General features: G+C 33.9%; 1 protein-coding gene across 1 annotated transcript; it reads right to left on the reverse strand.

The window, feature by feature from the left end:
* Positions 1–167: 167 nt before the first annotated feature.
* Positions 168–13,809, reverse strand: LOC145611195 (aldehyde dehydrogenase family 2 member C4-like). Its single transcript, XM_081666486.1, has 9 exons — positions 13,626–13,809; positions 6,461–6,603; positions 2,064–2,447; positions 1,818–1,907; positions 1,560–1,733; positions 1,333–1,470; positions 1,109–1,246; positions 948–1,009; positions 168–734 (listed from the first exon to the last, which is right to left on the reverse strand). Exons 1-9 carry the CDS (start codon positions 13,729–13,731, stop codon positions 461–463), a joined length of 1,509 nt encoding a protein of 502 aa, XP_081522612.1. The 5' UTR covers positions 13,732–13,809; the 3' UTR covers positions 168–460.
* Positions 13,810–20,075: the final 6,266 nt, after the last annotated feature.

Genomic DNA, 20,075 nt, shown 5'->3' on the forward strand with positions numbered 1-20,075 from the left:
TTATACAAAATTAGACAAACATGATTTCAGAAGTTGTCTTTTTCAAACGTGAAAACATACGCGAATTAATTATGTTTCACAAATAATATCTTTTTGTTGTAACCAAATTACATCAAAATTATGGAGAAAAATTGATACATTATTTATTACTCGTAGTTACGGAGAAAGAGAAAAAAAGTATAAACTTATATTGATGAACTACAATACATGTATTTATACATTATACATATATAACTACAAGCATAATGTTGTTGATACTGCATTACATAATAAGAAATTAATTCACCATTATTTGTGTACCATAATTCCGATCAAATAAACTTTCAAAAAACCTTTTTTTTTCTTTATTCGGGGAAATTGTCATAAGCCAAATATTACAAAGAAGCAAAAGTTTTATTAGTCATCCCTCAATTTATCCCCAAGTTGTGTACAAAAGGCGTTCATTTTCGTCGTATTAAATTTATAGCCAAGGAGAGTTGTAAAGAGGAGTTACAACAGACTTGACATTGGTATACTTGTACAAAGCTTCCATCCCTAAATCTCTTCCAAATCCACTCATTTTGTACCCACCATAAGGACAATCAAGATCAAATGCAAAATAACAGTTGATCCATATTACTCCGGCTCTAATCGATCTTGACACTGTATTTGCTATGTCGATGTTTTTAGTCACTATCCCTGCTGCTAGCCCGTATTTTGTGCTATTTGCTCTCTCTATTGCCTCCTCAATAGTCCTGCAATTTTTCGCGACCCAACAATATTATTCAGGTTATCAGGTATTCAGTACTTATGCAAGAATGCACCAATGCAGTTGGCAGTTAGACACACTAGGCATCCCACAAGGCCACAAGGATATATGTTCAGTCGCGATAGCTTATGACCTTGTTCATTTATACTTAAGAAAGGACTAATTGTTTAAGAATTTCAATAAGTAAAATAAAACTTACTTGAATTTCAACAATGACATGACAGGCCCGAATATCTCCTCTTTAGCTATGATCATATCGTCCTAATGACATTTAGACACAAATAATCAGAACTCGTAGAACTATAGGGAGAAATAGATCGATGCATCAACTTGTTATACAGAGTAAGTTTAATAAGTTACCTGAACATTTGTAAATATGGTAGGCTGAATGAAGTAACCCTTGTCTCCATGTCGACTACCACCACATAACAAGTTAGCTCCTTCTCGCTTGCCATGCTCTATGTACGAAAGTATTTTCTCAAATTGCTTCTTGTCAACCTATACGACGATTTAACACAAAATTTGACATTGAACTAATTGATCAAGGAACTGATGCATATGAACAAAATTTATGTAAATTGCACCTGTGGTCCTTGATGAACATTGTCATCAAAGGGGTCACCCACAATCCAATTCTTAGCCTTCTCTGCCAATTTCTGGACTACTTCATCATGAATCCCTTCTTGAACGAAAACTCGAGAGCCAGCTACACATATCTCTCCCTGCAAGAGTAACACAAACAGGATCAAGCTAAGGTTAGGTTATCTTAGAGTTGATCATGAACAAAAAAAAGGCTACAATACACATTTACCTTGTTATAGCAAATGCCGCGGAGGGCAAGATCAGCAGCAACATCAACATCAGCATCATCGAAAATCATAACAGGGGATTTTCCTCCTAATTCAAGGGATACTTGCTTTAAGTTGCTCATTGCTGCTGCTTGCATAACTAGTCGTCCCACTTCTGTAGACCCTGTAAAACTAACCTGTATAAACATTCAAATTAACATTTAGTTTAGACCATTAAGTAAGATTTTCGACAGTGGTAACTTCATCAAACTAGAACTTACTTTGTCAATGTCCATATGGGATGCTATGGCTGCACCAGCAGTCGGTCCAAATCCGGTGACCACATTAATGACTCCATCAGGAATACCAGCCTAATTCAAGAAATATTTTTAAGTAATCAGTAAGTTAATTAGTGCACAAAGTACGTATATAACCAAGTCAATAATCAAGATTTCAAAGATGATATGCAAAACATCATACTTATTAGAAATCCCTTATTACAACATACTATCTATTAAAAAACGTACCAACTTGGAGAGGTGAGCATAGAACAAAGCCGAGAGGGGGGTTTGCTCAGCCGGCTTAACCACCATGGTGCAGCCAGCAGCTAAGGAAGGAGCCACCTTCATGAAGTACATACTTGTTGGAAAATTCCATGGTATAATGTGGCCTACCACTCCTACAGGCTCGCGTAGAGTGTACCCCTGCAACGCACGTGACATCTTCAACGTCTCACCATGGATTTTATCGGCTGCTCCTGCATAGTACCTTAGATTACTTGCACCACTAGGGATGTCTATCAATTTTCCCATGCCAAATAGCTTCCCTGCATCAATTGCATCCAATGCTGCCAATTCTTCGGCATGTTCCTCTACTAACTCTGCATATTTTATCATCAATCTTCCCCTTGCCTTCATTTAAATACCAAAAATTAGTTAATGTCTTAATCAAAGAGTATATAATTGTACAAATTGTCGTTATAAATTTATTTACGTGGATTTCGTCCATATATGGTACGGGAGTATATGTGACTATGTGAGCGTGCTAAAAAGTCAACTTAAAAACATTATACCTATACCAAACATGCTCTAAAAATGTTACGAGTATATTGACATACATATAAGATAAACCACATCGATCAATACTAAATTGCTGCATATGAGTAAGTTTTTAAAAGTATTATGGACTATATTATATTATTATGTAAGATAAACCACATCAATACAAAATTGTTGCATATCAGTAAGTTTAAATGATCAATTATAATTTAAGGGGCTAAAAGGTCATCTTAATTATTCCCTTTTTTATCACACTTCATGTCTTTAACCTTTACTTTTTTGAGGGGCTTCAGCCTTTACTTAAATAGTTTAATCTCACATATCTTATATACTACCTCCGTTACATGTTAAGTGCAACATTTGCCAAATAAGGAAGCTACACATTAAGTGCAACAAAGTGAAAATTTCCTAATATAGTAAAATTTTGTCTGTCAAATTACAATTCTGCCCTTACTTAATTTTCTTAAAACACAATTAACACAAATTTACTGATTTGATTAGAATTTATCCCTTAGTTAATTTATCAAATGACTCCCACCAAAATCAAAACACAACCCTCCCAACTACCCACATTTAATTCAATCAATTCATCTTAAATCAACTGCCCAATTTCATCATTCATCTTCTTCACTCATCTCATGAACCCAGAAACCCTATCCAACCCCTTACGCCCCTCTTTCTCTCTCTTCCATCCATCTTTCTCTTCTAGCAATCTCACTCTTCCATTCTACTCAAATCGCTGATTTTCCGATCAGATCTGACCGGAAGCAACCCTTTTTCCTTTTTTTTTTAGAAATTTCGCAGAACTACTCGGATTTCTACACTTGAGTCCCTAAAAATGGCTTATTTGACCCCTTTACACGATGCTTTTTTCACTTGTGATGATGAAGACGAACGTGTGGTTCTTATGAGCTTATTGCCTATCTTCAGGATGATTTGCCTTGGCCTTTCCAATTTTACAGATCTGGTGAAGCTAGGGAGGCTTTGTGTGACCATTCTTTCGAGTGTTTGGGAAGGGTCCTTAATTCTATTCAGATGGCAAAAGGTGAAGATCCTGTGGTGGATTTGGAAGAGAACTACCATTCTAGGGTTCCAATTGTTAAATCCACAAGACCCACCTTTAAACCACGAAAGTTAGGTAGATCTACAACTGTACGGAGGGTTGGTGGGAAGGGGGTGAAAATCTGTGATGCTGATGAAAGGGACAATGGGAAGGAGGGAGGTTCAGCTGGAAAGGGAGGGGGAAAATACGGGGGAAAGGGGAAAGACACGAAGAAAGGGGGAAAGAGTGGGGTAAAAGAAAATGGAAAGGGTGTTGAAGAGGAGGAGTGCTACGGTTTTACAATGAAAAATCCCCCAACCAAAATGATCTTCCCTTTTGAAGAAGCAAAATATGGCAACAAAAGGATCAGATCTGGGATTGTGGTTGATGAGGACCAATACGATCCAGCTTACCTCGACTTTCTGAAGTATCTTGATCGGAAATTTCACCCTTCTCAGTGAATGGGCAGCGTATAATTTTCTGAACCCTTATTTAATTTCTGTTTGTGATTATATGAGTCCCTTTGTTGCTTGAAATGTATGCTAGCTCTGGTTGTTATTTTCTTCAATACATGTGTTGCTTATTGTCCTATCTATTGCTACAATATGCTCATGTTTCTATGAGTCCTAGTTGTGATGATTATGGATGTTACTCCTATTTTGAATATGGTTGGCTATTCTGGTTGATATTGTGAATATGGATCTTCTTTTTTTGGTTGATATTGTGGATATGGTTGGCTATTTTGGTTGATATTGTGGATATGTTGGGCTATCTTGGTTGATATTGTGAATATGGTTGGCTTTTTTATTTGATATTGTGTCTATGGATGGCTATTTTCTTTCACATTGTGAGTATGGTTGCCTCTTGTGGTTTTTGTTGTGCATATGGTTAGTTTATCTGGTGATATTGTGGATAACCAACCCATTTCTGTCATTGAGAATATGGTTGCCTTTTGTGGTTTTTGTTGTGAATAAGGTTGGCTTTTTCTGGTGATACTGTGGATATGAAGTGTGACATGTGAAATTCCCAAAGCTGCCGCGTAACTTCTTTCGGTTGTCCGCAACCTTAGTGGGACTAACTGTAGCAGTGCATCTGGCCATTCTTTTGGTTTAGGACCTACCCTCCCCAATTTCTTTGTCCTGACATCAATCACCTCTCCATTTTGTCTCTGTTTCTGCATGTCCTTGAAAACTCTATTTACTGTTGATCTGTGAACATGAAACTGTCTTGCTATTTTTGATTGTGCACCACGAGGTAAGTTGTCATCCTCTTATAGCATAGCTAGAAGATGATCAACAATTCCCCTTCTTTGCTCGAGAGTTAATTGTTTTCTACAAATCATTGGCTGCCCATGTTGATTTTCTTCATCTGTTTCTGTTTCATATCCATCTTCATCTGTTTCCATATCTTCATACTGTTGATTTTCTTCATCGATTAACATTTGTTCAATACCCCAAAACCCATCATCACTGACCTCATCCATTGCTTTCTCTGTTTGTTTGTTTTTTTTTTTTTTTTTTTTTTTTTTTTTTTTTTTTTTTTGTTGTTGTTGCTCTTGTTTTGTTTTCAGATTATTTTAACAAAGCAGAAGGAACCTGAAGTTGGAATTTAAGAGGCTGATGATGATTGCTGATGAAGCTGTTCTTGAATGCTGCTGTAGGAATTTTTTTTTTTTTGGTTTACTTTAGGGAAAAAAAAAAAAAAAAAAAAAACCTTTGTCTGTAATTTAATCTAACTCATGGTGACTGATTATGTAATGGAACAATGAAATGGGAATATGGCTGCCTCTTTATAAAGGGGTTGCCTTTTGGAAGAAAGAATGAAAGAATTTTAAACTTTAAAATTCAATTTGAAAAGTTTGGTGAAAATTGGGGCGGGAATTCTTTTCCCCCTAAAATTTTGGCAGACTTCTTAAAAGCAAACCAAGGAATAATGGGACCCAATTTTCTCTCTCCTCAAACTAATCACATGCACTTATGTTATTTAATCACTCTTTCCATTTTTTTTCTTGGGAAATGTGCACACCCCTTTGTTGCACTTAACATGTAACGGAGGTAGTATTATATTGTCAATTTGCTAAAATAGTTGGGAAAAAAAATTACCTTACTTAACTTACTTGAACCCTACGTACCTATTATTAGACTATCATTTAGCCATTTCCATGTAAACATACTTATTTGGAGTGGTGGGGGGCAATGGGCCATGAATAATTTATGGTATCCAATTACAATTTACAACTATACGTTTATACTTATTTATTAGAATATGTGTAACAATTTGAATTTTACATTATCTATCTATCTATATATATATATATATATATATATATTTTGACTTAATTTTTCTTTTTATAGATATACAAGTACAAAAAAAATTTACTCGTAATTGCTTCTACTCATTTTATTATTGTAATAATAAACGATTAAAGATATTAACAACAAATGTTGTACATTAACAAACGTGTCACTAAAACTGTTGCACTTTTTGAAAGCGGGAAGTAAATTCTCCATGGTTCCAAGATGGAATCCTTTAGGAGAAAAATAAAAGTTACTCCTAATTGGTTTATCTTAAAGAGAAAGAGAAAGGTCATAGTGATATGAAGGAGTACATACAATGATAGGAGTATGATAATTTAGGAGGTAAGACAAAATGAAATTATAGGAGTATGATAATTTAGGAGATGTGACAAAAAAAATTATAGAGCATAAAAGACATATAGTTTTAATGTGTATCAGTATATGTTTTTTTTTTTTTTTTTTTTTTTTTTTTGACACACAGTATATGTTATCACTATATAAGTGTTGTAGTGTATGGTAAGACTTACATGACCAGACATACGAGGCCAGGGACCATGGTCGAATGCATCACGGGCAGCCTTGACAGCTAAATCTATGTCCTCTTTGTCTCCTTCGGCTATCTTCGCTACCACTTCTCCATTTCTTGGATCTATTGTTTCAAACGTGTTTCCTGCATTTTTGACATACGTACGTACCCTCTCGATCATTAATCAAACATGTCACGATAATACGATTCCTAAAATAATCAACAAAGTTGTCACTTCCATCTAATCACTTTGGTAGGATTAACTTGTCAATGCTACCAACTAATCATCGTCGATTTTACACTATGCTACATAATGGATTGAATTATTCTACTACCTTCGTTAATTGTTATCTGCAACTTTGGAATTTTTTATATCTCACAAATAATACCTCAAAGTTGCAGATAACAATTAACAAGGAAGTAACTATAATGAAATTTTATCTTCAAGGTTACCATATTTTATTGGATTCTTTGTAAAAGCTAAGGTCTTTGTTATTTGAAGAAAACGATGGTAGAAAAGAAGACGATTTACATTGGGAGTTTGGGACCAAGGTATTAAGGGAACTTTTTATCCTAATGTCAAGTCATTTTATTTCCAATGCAATCTTGTTATCATGACATACACCGTATCAAATAAGGGCCGTGAATGAATAATCTAAAAAGTCAAAAGATCCTAACCCAAACCTTACTTCTTAAGTTCTTATGATTTTTTTTTTTTTTTTTTTTTTTTTGGTAATATTCACGAGTGTCAAATTAGACACTTGGACTAAGGAGATAGACGTACATCAAGATTTAAATTTTAAACCTCTAGACGGGTTGAATTAATTACTTCGTAGTATATAGTGATTTTTCTATTCATCAACAAAATATAGAGCAATTGGAATAATTGCACGCTCCAAAGCCTTTCCCTTTCAAGACCTAATATAAATTCATATTTGAGGCAGACCAGCTAAACCACTTCTAGCTACTACTACTACTACTAGTAGTAGTTCACGATAATTGGTAAATCTATTAATTTATGCAAAAATCAATGTCAAATTTAGTAGTAGGTTAAAATCAAATTATATTAAAAGTCATCGTTAATTCTGTGGGTCTACAAATACCACATGCATCTATTTAGTAAAATTAAAAAATAATAATATTAATAAACCACATGCATAAAGAATTACAGAGATAACCTTAACTATAATATAAATTAATGCTCTCAAGTACCTTAATCCTGAGACCCTATGTCTACTACCACCGCTTTCTTTCCTCTATGCCTTCTTCTTCAAAGATTTCATGGCTAACTTTAAGCCTTTGTTTACTTCTTGGGGTTAGTTTAACCTCTAATTTGCTAAAACACACATCCAATTATTTTGGATTTAACCTTTATTTTGGGGTAAGTATAAACTCCAATTTGCTAAATCAAACAACCAATTATTTTGGATTTAAACTTCATCCTTACTCTGTTCGATGTCCTCAATGGTTTATTGGGTACTCCTCATTTATGAGTTTGATGCCTCCTCTCCTCACTTTCAATTTATGGAATCAAGCTTTGATGGGTATAATTATGGTCGCCGATCGTCCCAAGGGTCACCGACTCATGAGTTATGTGAATCATTTTGTGCCTTTCTCCTCTGTTTGTGGTTGTTTTGGGTTTCTTCTTTTTTATCTTTTTTTGGCTTCCTTCTTTTTCTATCATATGGGTATGTGTATGTCTCTGGATTTTTATTAGACTTCTTGTGTTTGGGTATTTTGGTTACCTTTTGGACTTTACTCCTTGTTTTTTACTTACTTTACTATGGTCTAATTCTATTTTTTGCCCGGTTTTTCTATCTTGGACTTCGATCATTAACTTGTTCCCTCTTTGTTTGATTTATATTTTGTTTCTTCTTATTGTTAATTTTAGTTTGATTCTTTGGAGTCAAATTGTTAACTTTGTCTTGCACTTTGTTCCTCTCCGAAACTTGGAATTTTATGTTCCTTATGGAACTTATGAATTTGGTCTTCTTAAAGGCCTGGTTTTTGGTTTCATCTATTGTACAACCATATGTGTGTTCTGGTGTGATGTCCCATATCCTTTTGCCATATGGCTTGTAGTATACTTGTATAATTCTGCATTCTTATTTGATGTGTTTTTCTCTTTTTTGTCTTATCTATGAAGATCATTAGTTGGAATGTTAGTGGGGCCAAACGTTCGCAAGCAATTGGCGAAATGATATTTCTTAAGAAAAAGTGTAACCCAGATATATTTATAGCTATAGAAACTATGGTATCTCCGTCTAATAGCAATAGATTAAGCAAATCATTGGGTTATGAATCTGTTCATATTATTAATCCAGAGGGTCACTGTGGAGGTATGTGGATATGTTGGAATTTTACTAAAATTGATGTAACAATTGTTCAATTAAAACATCGACTTGTGTCTCTTCTTATTCATGATTTATCTATGGATCAAGTATTTATGTTATTTGCTATTTATGCCCTAGCTCAAACTTCTCAAAAAAGTCTGTTTTGGACCGAGCTTTTTGAGCTGTGCACTAATTCTGTTCTACCTTGGTGTATTATTGGAGATTTTAATGATCTATTTTTGCTTGTTGATAAACATGGTGGGAAACCCCCTACTGTTGCCCGGTGTTTTCGTCTACAAAGATTTGCTCAATTTTCTCAAGTTATATATTGACGTTAACCCCTTAGGAAACCCATTTTCATGGAAACGTACGACCAACTCGCATATCATATATGAACGCCTTGATAGATCTTTTGTGAGTCCTCAATGGGATTCCTTATACCCTTCTGCAACTGTTTTGTATGAACATTTTTCCATTTCTGACCATGCTCCTATTGTTTTGGTTACGAATAATAAATCAACCCCAAAATTATCCTCTTTTCGATTTCAAAATGCATGGACTTCTGATATGGAAGCTCAACAAATTATTGTTAAAAATTGGAAGTTTCGTTTCACTAGTTCCCGCTTTTACTGTATTCTGCAAAAGCTAAAGCATGCTAAAACTGAGTTAAAACATTGGAATCATTCTAAATATGGGAATGTTCAAATTAAGCTAAAGCTCAATCAGACTAAATTGCTCTCAGTGGAGGCTCAGTTGCTTCTTTATCCAAATAATTTCCATATTCGCCAACACCTTACACGTCTTATTCGTTAACGAGAAAAGCTCCTTCTCTTTGGTCAAAAATTTTGGGGTAAGTATGCTCGAAAATTATGGTTAAGTAAAGGTGACCGTAGTTATAGATTTTTTTCATGAGACTATGAAATTTCGTTCAAGTAAAAAACAAATTTTCAGACTACAAAATGATGACAACCAATGGGTTGATACTCCATCCGACATTACTAATCTTTTCTATAAAGAATTCTCCATGCGTTTTAAGTCTGAACATCCCCAGGGACGATTTATCTCTCTTCCTTGGATTGAGCCAGTTATTACTCATACAGATAATCTTGCTTTAACAAGTCCCATTACTAATGAAGAAATTAAAGATGCCTTTTTTAACATGTCGCTCTATAAGGCCCCTGGATCAGATGGCTATGGCCCTAAGTTTTTTCAACATTATTGGAATATTATAGGACAAGATATATGTAAAGCCATTAAAGGCTTTTTCTTTAATGGTGTTCTTTTAAGAGAGCTTAATCATACAATTATTACATTGATTCCTAAAATTGATTATCCCTCTAAAGCTAGTCAATATAGACCTATTAGTCTTTGTACTACTATGTATAAGGCAATTTCGAAAATTTTAGTTGCTCGTCTTAAGCCCTTTCTTAAGAAAATTATTGGTCCTTACCAGAATGCTTTTGCCCCTGACCATGCTATTCAAGATAATATTTTGCTGGTTCATGAGATTTTAAATCTCTTTACTAAGTCTAAAAATAAGCAAGGATGGCTAGCTCTTAAATTGGATATGGAGAAAGCTTATGACCGTATCGAGTGGGATTTCTTGTGGGTCACTCTTGCCTCCTTTGGTTTTAGTCATACTTGGATTAGTTGGATTAAATCCTGTGTTACCACAGTCTCTTACTCTCCTGCGATCAATCATACTACTACTAACCTCATTAAGCCTTCCCGTGGCTTAAGGCAAGGCGACCCCCCTTTCCCCCGCTCTTTTTGTAATTTGTATGGAAGTTCTTTCGAAAAAATTGCTTCTACTTAGTCAGAATAAGTCACTTGGTATTGGCATTAAGATTGCCCCTTCAGCTCCTCTTATTCCTTGTTTACTTTTTGCAGACGATAGTCTTTTATTTTGTAAAGCTACTCCTACGTCTTGTAATGCCCTGCGAAATACGTTAGCTGAATTTGCTTCGCTATCTGGTCAACTGATTAATTTTCATAAATCCTCTATAGTCTTTTCTACATATGTTAATAATCGAAACAAATCTATTTTGGCAAGCTATTTTAATATGACTCCTAAATCATTCCTTGGTCTTTATTTAGGTGTGTTTTTTAACTCAACTACGTTCAATAAGGATAATTTCCAGCATATCCTTTCTAAAGCAGATAAAAAAATGAATTCTTGGTCTTCCAACTTAGTCTCCAAAGCTGGTAAGGTTGTTCTTATTCAGAGCCAACTTGAGGTTATACCTTCTTATGCTATGACCACTGCTCGTTTACCAACATCTATTACTTCTTCTCTTGATAATTTAAATAGGGATTTTTTTTGGAAGCAGTCCCCAGCAAAAAAAGGCTTGCCTATGCTTGCTTGGGATACAATTTGTCAACCTAAATCCCAAGGTGGTCTTGGTCTTCGTAAATCAGATGCTGTTAATTCTGCTTTCTTGGCTAAACTTGGTTGGAAGATTATGTCTGACCCGACTAACATATGGGTCCAGTCTATCACTGCTAAGTATTTACGAAAATCCCATTTCCTTACCTATCATACTCAGCCTAGAGACTCCTGGATTTGGAAGAAAATTCTTCATATTCGCCCTCTCTTAATCAGAGGACTTCGCTGGAAAGTAGGTAATGGGTCTTCTATCCTTTTTTGGGTTGATATTTGGTGTGCTCACACCAATCTTATTGCCCTTCTCAATTTGGATCTTGATCAAATTGCGGGTATTGATGTCATAGTTGATATGTTCATCACTGATAACAATTCTTGGGATATCCCTCTACTTCTTACTGTTCTTCCCGATAATGTAGTTCAAATTATTTGAGGAATCCCCCTCCCCTCCTCCCCTGTTCCTGATGAACCATGTTGGGGTCTCTCTAAAGATGGCCAATTCACTGTTAAATCTGCTACTTGGCTTGCTCATTCTCATGTTCATCCTACCTCTAAATGGGAATTTAGTTGGATTTGGAAATTAGACATTCCTCCTAAAATTAAGATTTTCCTTTGGCAAATCTTGCATAATAGTTTGCCTACTCGTCATACTTTATCTTCACGTAATATTGTTGTCCCCACTTTTTGTGCTTTTTGTTCTAATCATGCTGAATCCCAGGATCATCTTTTCCTCTCTTGCCCATTTTCTATGGAACTTTGGTCTTCTACTTCTGTCCTTCAATGGCTTGGTTACTTCCCTCAAATTAATCACATCCATGATTTATTTCGCTTTCTCAAAGTCAATTTGCCTAGACTCCTTCCAAAGATAGCTATTTTGTTTTGGAGTATTTGGAAACATCGTAACGCAGTTATTTTTATTTTAAGAACTCTTCTGCTAATATTCATAGCATTTTTATTCGAGCTTTCTCTATGTTTAAGGAATGGGAGTCACGATCTCTTCTTGACGCCATCCACTTTTCTACTACGACTCCTCCACCGCCACCTCCTCCTAACCCCCCATCCATTGTCTCGTGGTCCCCACCCCCGTTCGGTTTTTGTAAACTTAATTTTGATGGTTCTGCCAATCAAAATTCTGCTACTGCAGGTGTGGTCATTCGAGACCACCTGGGTAATCATGTGGCCAGTCGTACTTATAATTTAGGCTCTTGTCTGGCCTACCTTGCAGAAGCTATTGCCCTTCGCAATGGCCTCCTTCTTGCTAGAAATTTTAATATTTCAGATATTTTTATTGAAGGCGATAATCTTATTGTTATTAATATTTTGCAGGATCATTTTAGCTGTCCATGGAAACTTCAGTTTCTTATGGCGGATGTCAAGACTATTTTGGATTCTTTTTCGAGTTTTCAGGCAAGACAAATCTATCGGGAAGGAAATCGGGCAGCAGACTATGTTGCCTCTCTCGGCTACTATAGTCCGACTCATCAAGATATAGATCCTTTTTTAGATAGTAAATTTTCTTATTTTTTACTCCTTGATAGTTTAGATCACGGTCTTGTGAGAAGACGTACCTAAATTCCTCCATGTATCTTACTTTAATATATATATATATATATATATATATATATATATATATAAATTACGTATTATAGAAAGTTTTAAATAAAATTAGATTTGTCCACTCTATTTGTCTACTATGACAAGTATTATGCTCATTTGCTCAATGGTCCACCTTTGAATTTACTCCGTCTTTTATGGGTTGGTTTTAATTTTCTTCCTACTCATTTAAGGATCCAATAAATTTTTCTCCAAAAATAATTTTGAAATTGATTGATTTTTTTAGCTTGAAATCTAAAAACATTTCGAATTTTTATCGTGTACGGCATCTACCACAATAATTAACCCTTCCTAAAGAATCTAAAAATATTTTATAATAATAGATTTCAAATAAGATAATAAATTTAAATTAATTATAAAAAAAAAAAGAAAAGAAAAAAACCAAATTCGTAAACGAAAGTAGAATTATTAGAGGTCATTCTAAGGCTAGCATACAATGAAATTATAATAATAATAAATATACTCTAACTTGCATTATTGTGTGGATTCTCAAGCTCATTGAAGGCCGAAACTAATTTAGCATCTTAAATCTCGTCAAAAAAAAATTTAGCATCTCAATGAATAATAAAATAATTAAGAACCAATTCTCGAATTATTTTTTTACTCAAGAAAAAAAAAATTCGGGAATATATGTTGATGCAAGTTGAAGAATGTAAGGTGACATATATGTTTACCAAATTCCAACATACTAAAAAAGAATTTAAAAAATCGTACTAAATTAAGAACGAATAATACTTCCTCGGTTTTTTTTTTTTTTTTTTTTTAATTTTTTATGAAACATCAAAAAGAACTTTTAGAGACGAAATGAGTGAAAAGGTTAACTAAAGAAGACGAACCTGAAATGGCGTCGACGAATTCTCCATTGATGAACAGCTTAGTAAACTTAATCTCTGGGATTTTGAAGGAGGTTGATTTTAAGCTTCCATTAGTTTTAGAACTCATCTTTCTCTCTCTAAATTTTTGTTTCTCTCTCTAAATACTCTGTTTTCCCCTCTGTTTTGGAATAATACTAGCTAATGTGAACTTTTATAAGCTTCACTAATTTTGGTTTTGGTTAATAATGTTACATCATTATATACGTGTGTCCTTTGTACACCGTATCTGATGCTTACTATTAAAATGCTACTATTTTATTGATGTTTTATGAAAAAACAATATTGTATTGAATTGATTACTAACAAACAAGATTGCTTAAACTCATTTTGTCTTTATTTTTCAAACACAGAACATTTCATTTATTAAGATTTGTTACTCTGTTATATCTTAGATGGACCTGCCTCACAATTGTCCTCACAACTTTTTTTTTTTGGTTTGCATAGTACCTGCCTCACAACTTGTCAAAGTCTAATATTTCTTTCACTTTTAAAAAATCTGTCACACTACCAATGAAGTGTTGGACTGATGGGGTTTGGCCTATGGTACAAATTGCGAGTTTGTCTACCTTACATGATTGTCATGTTAACTTTTGATACCATGTTGAATGATTAACTCAACTAAAAGTTTAAACTGATAGTTGAAATCCAAGATCAGTTTTGGTTTATATACTCTATCAATGTCCTTGTAGCTTATCAACTTGGCTTACATCATTTTTTCCTTTTAAATTACCCCTTGCCCCGAAAGTCATTTCGCACACAAACATGCGGTAACACGGGGGGTTTTGAATGTTTGATAATAGGGCGTATGCATAATTGTCAAATTTGTAAATTTGTAAGTAATATAGGGTCGTGGACTTGTAAAATGTACGTTTGTGCAAATGTGCAATTATTCATAAGTTCATAACGTGCAGTGAAGACCATGATGGAGCTGAAAATGAGGCAAGACACGGGAACATGATTACATGAATGTAGTGAGCGAGAAAATTGGACGAAAGCTACAGTTGTTTGAATAAGTGTGATGCCTTAATAATGCAAACCGTTTATTTTAAAAACCCATCTCTTAGGAAAAATACAACTTTCATATTGCATGTAACTCGATTTGTGGAATGGTATGCGGTCTATGGTTATCCTAGACTAGATTATGGGCCGGGCCTAGGCAAAAATGTTGGCCCATTTTGAACTATAGCTTTGGGCCAAAAAATCGCAAATATTTGGCTGAGGTCGCACTCAGCCATCGCTGGCTGAGGTCGCGCCCAGCAGATGAACATCTACTAGAAAAAAAATGAACATTCACTAGAAAATAAATGAACATTTATTTTTGAACATTGCATTAAATAAAAATGAACATTTATAGTGTAAGAGTAAAATAAAGAGACTATGAAATTGGAAAAAAAATTTACATTTAATATTAGTATATAACTGAACATTTCAGTTGTAAATAACAATAAACCTATGATGTTATTGTTTATTCATCAAAAAAATTTTAAGTTTCAAGTTAAATACATTGATTTGTTCAATTTTCTTGAATGGATATCATGCAATTGAGGTAATGTAATACCAATTAAATAAATCAACAATATGTTTTTTTATAATGAACAAAATGCTAATGTCTAATATTATTAATGCTAATGTTTATGGGACATCCTCTATTATAAAAACGAACATTTTATACAACTGAACAAACACAAAAAGTTGTACTTCGTATTAATTAAAAAATAAAATGAACATTTATTTTTAAAAGAATGAACATCATACGGCATGAAAATGAACATTTATTTTATAAGAATGAACATCATAGTGCATGAAAATGAACATTTGATTATTGAAAAATACAAAATTTTTGTAAAATAGGTTCAGTTAGAAAATGTTCATTTTTATTACATTAAATGTTCAATTTGGCGGTGACCTCAGCTAGTGTTGGCTGAGTTCGACCTCAGCCATTAACTACTGCCAAAAAATATTTGATGTAGAGAGGGAAAAAAAGTCTAAAAGCTGTACAAGTTCTAAACATGAACATCCCATCAAATAAATAAAAGTATTCATATACTTTTTTTTTGAAACCAAAAGTATTCATATACTTATATTACAGTTTGAATGAGCTATAAATTATAGAATTTTTTTTTTTTTTTGATAAATCATTTATAAACATTTTAGTTTGTGAGGATAATTGATAGGATAAGGATTTAAAATCCCTCATGTCCCATTATCTCTTATGAAGTATTTGTTTGAGAAGACTAGTCGTTGGTGCACGCGCTACGCGCGTGCCCCCTCGACGGCAAGATAACTAATATTCGCGAATTTGTATGGTCCGTGTAGTATTCGTTATTATGTTCCGACTTTGTAATACAAACAGTGAAAATTTGATATAGAGTATATTTTAAAAATTGTCTATTAGAAGTGTAATGATTGAAATGTGTGTAAAATATTAGTTCAAGTGCAATGTGTTTTATTTTTAAAAATTGCTTATTGTGTTGTAAAAATAGTGCGGTGTATACATAATGTAAAGTAAGAAACATAGTGCGATCCATACGTGGTGTATTTTAAAAAAACAATTGGTATAAAAACAAACAATCTAAAAAAAAAATTAAATCGTAGTCAACACACGTGTTTCATAGATGTGATCGTGTTTCGTAGTTTGAGATTATGAATTTCCCAGCAACCTACACTACGCGCGTGCCCCCTCGACAGTAAGATATGTAAGATTCGTGGATGTGATCGTGTTTCGTAGTTTGAGGTGTTATTAACATGCTGATTAGGGGAGCATAATTTAATGAATTGTAAAAAGAGCTTGTTGAATCATTAATGTTATTATTGTGTGTGATTATCTTGAATATCCGATATCCAATTTTTTCGAATCAAATATCCAATTTTTTGGATCGGATCCGGATCGGATCAACAAATATTCGAATTTTCAAATAGTTTTGCTTAGCCCTAATTTAAGGACTAATCGGTGCAATATATGTAATGTTAATTATGGGGTTTTTATCTCTAAGATTATATAAATGCACATAAGTTTGGTTTATGCTAATTAGTTACATTTGAACGATTGTAGTGTTTTTAGCAATCGAGCATCTTATTCTATAAATAGGATGTTCTTGTGTTGTTTTAGGAAATAGCGCTAAAGGCTTTAAACAATAGATAAGTTGAATTCTAATTTGGTTTGTTGATTAAATATGTATTTTTAAGAGTGCTATTGTGTATGGGTAAATATGGAACACATGATAAAATGTTTTCTTTCTCATGATTTATATAACTACTTAATGGCTTTTAAGTGTACTAATTAATTATCTCTCTCTCTCTCTCTCTCCATTTATCTCCTTTGACTTTATCTCCCCGTTCCTTTTTTCAATAGCTTTGAAATCATACGTTTACTTGCTCATATTTCACTCATCTTTCGTTTATTAGCTCAAACTATTTCTTATATATCTCTCTTTCTTTCTTCTGTCCTAAATCCTAATCCTTCTTGTCCTTGTTCCATTATTAAAAAAAGGCTTTTAAAACTATAGGTTGTATTTTCTTGCTCTCCTCCCCCCAACATCTATCTTTCTTTTGCTCTCCCTTGAGCCCTCTCTCTCTCTCTCTCGCTCTCTTTCCCATCCCCCTATCTCTATTTAGCGCTCTAGATTTATTCGATCTTTCGACCTTCTCTATCTCTCTTGGCCCTCGTTCTCTCTCTATCTCACTTTATTTTTCCCAGCCCCTCTTTCTTATTTTCTCTCTTCTCCCAGATCCTTTTTCCCGTCTCTTGGCCCCTCTCTCCCGGCCCTTCTTTATCTATCCCTCCGCATGCCCTTTACTCTTAGCTTATGGCCTGCCTTTTCTCTTTCTTCTTTGAAGTACCTTTTCTCTATTTCATAGCACCTTTCTCTCTCACCCCTCTTTCCTCGCGACCTTGCCTTCTTTCTCTTTCCTAGCACCTTTATCTCTCAACCGGCCCTCTCGATCCCCCTATCTCTCTGTCTCTCTCTCTCTCTCTCTCTATCTCTCTCTCTCTCTCTCTCTCGATCTCTTTCTCTCGGCATTGCCTTTTCTATTAATCTATATATATCTATCCATTCTTTCTCTTTCTCCTGGCCTCTTTTTCTCTCCCAACCCTTCTTTCTCTCTTCTAGCCCTTTTTCATTCTTGGCTCTCTCTGTCTTTTTCTCTTGACCCTTCTCTTTCTTTTCCATCCCCCCTCTTTTTTTTGTCTCCCTCTCTTCCTATTTCTTCCTCTCTATCTCTCTTTCTTTTCTTTCTCGAGTCTCTCCCACTGAATTTTGTAGTCATAAATTTGTGACTTTATTCTTGTCAATTGTCCCAGTAAGATTTTTCAAATTGTATGGTTGTTTAGTATATGTGAATCTCTGTCCAAAAAAAAAAGTATATGTGAATCGAATTCATTAAAATTGTGGGGAATGGGGATTAATCGGTGCAATTATACATGTATTAAGTAATAAAAACGTTTTTGATACATGTTTATTATACATGATATGGAGTGCGCGCCCCCCCAACATCATGATATAAATATTTGGTGCGTGTTTTCGTGTTGTTATCTTGAGAATCGTTAAGATGTAGGATGAATTGCATAATAGTATACTATATTGTATGCCTTAATTATGTAGGTATACATAATGTAGATTAGTGATTTATATTAGGTTTTTGTATTAAGGCAAGTCTTTAGTGAAGCATATGTGATGTAAAAAACTAAAAATCATATTGATTTATAAGCAATCTTGTAGCAAATGAATCAAAGTGTACCCGTCAAAAATAAAAAGAATCAAAGTGTGAGATGAACACAGAAAATAAAACAATGTTACATATATGAAAACCATTATAGGTGCAAAGGTGAATATTAACATTAGTAAACATGTATAACATTGATTTTATTTATCATTTCCATTCATGTAACTATCATGAGATATGGACATACTTGTAGGATTACATTATATTACACAATATTGAAGTTTGGTAAAAGCGTAATGAATAACTAACTCATAGTTTGGCCTAAACAGTACATATAAGACAACTTAGGATGGATGTAAGGCTAGTTATAAGATAATAGGACGTTCACTCTTAAGAAATATGATACCAAATTTTCCAACTTATGTTCCTGCATCTGCAAGTACTTGAAGTTCAGTAAAATCTTAATGAAAAACTAACTCATAATTTGACCTAAACAATACATATAAGACAACTTAGGATGGATGTAAGGTTAGTTATAAGATAATAGGACATTCACTCTTAAGAAATATGATACCATTTTTTCCAACTTATATTTCTGCATCTGCAAATACTTGTAGAAATTCATTTGTTATTCTGCAATAAACATTGCCATTGTCAAAATACAGTGTTTCAACATGAGCGTCTCACATCATGTGGCACTGCCATAGCAAAGCTGAATTTGTGTATGCTTATTGACATGAAAGAAGACTTTCCTAGCAGACTCTTTTTCGGCTTGCCTTCTCTCTCACGAGAGTCTCGATCCTTCTTTTTCTCGGCTCCTTCTTTCTCACATACACACTCTATCTCAATCTCTCTTTTTCCCGAAACTTTTTCCCTCCCTTCCTCCCTTCCCCTATCATCCTCTCCCTCTCCCTTTTTCTTCCGCTCACTCTCTCTCCCCCCTCTCCTTTTCCCCTTTTGTCCCTCCATCCTCAATCTCTTTTTAAAGCTAGCTATTACTACGATTGTACAAACAAAATAAAACAAAACAAACAACACTTACTGATGAACCTAGCATGATTTTCCCAGAATGATTTTAATTTTTTTTTTGGCTCCTTATAGCTCCTTTGGTACTTTTTCTTCTTCTCAAAATTAAAGTTGAATATATTCGAAAATATTTGCAAGATATTTCACCCCTATTATTGACTCTAAGATCATCCTTACTCAAAATATATACTAAAACAACTTCTTTGTTTAGTTTTTATTTATTACCAACCTATTTTGAATATCATGGTGATAGACTATAGACATATAATAGTGAAAATTTAACACTTGCTCCATCCTCTCCTTTTGTCTTTTTTCATTTTTACACTCTTAATCTTGCAACTTACAATGATCATTAACTTATTGCTTTTTAAAACTTGCTCTCATTATCACCGCTTCTCACTTTCTCTCCTCTCCTTTTCTATCTTTCTCTAAATTTTTACAATTGACTTTTATGGTTTTAAAATGTTAGAATTTGAAAAGCCTTTTAAAATTTGATCCCCTTCCTTCTCTTTATTTCTATTCTTACTTATTCATTATGATTTTGCATAATTCATAGATATTTGATTGCTTATTTCCTAGAAAATTTAGTTTTTTTTATAAAACACACTATTCTCTATCTCCCTCAATCTCACAACCTTTGATTGGAGCCAACATCTTCATCAATATTAACTTTTTGTCTCATCTCCAAAGTGGATTAAAACCATACTATATTTCAGGTAT

This window comes from Chenopodium album, chromosome 24, assembly GCF_948465745.1.
Source record: "Chenopodium album chromosome 24, dcCheAlbu1.1, whole genome shotgun sequence".
NCBI lineage: Eukaryota > Viridiplantae > Streptophyta > Magnoliopsida > Caryophyllales > Amaranthaceae > Chenopodium > Chenopodium album.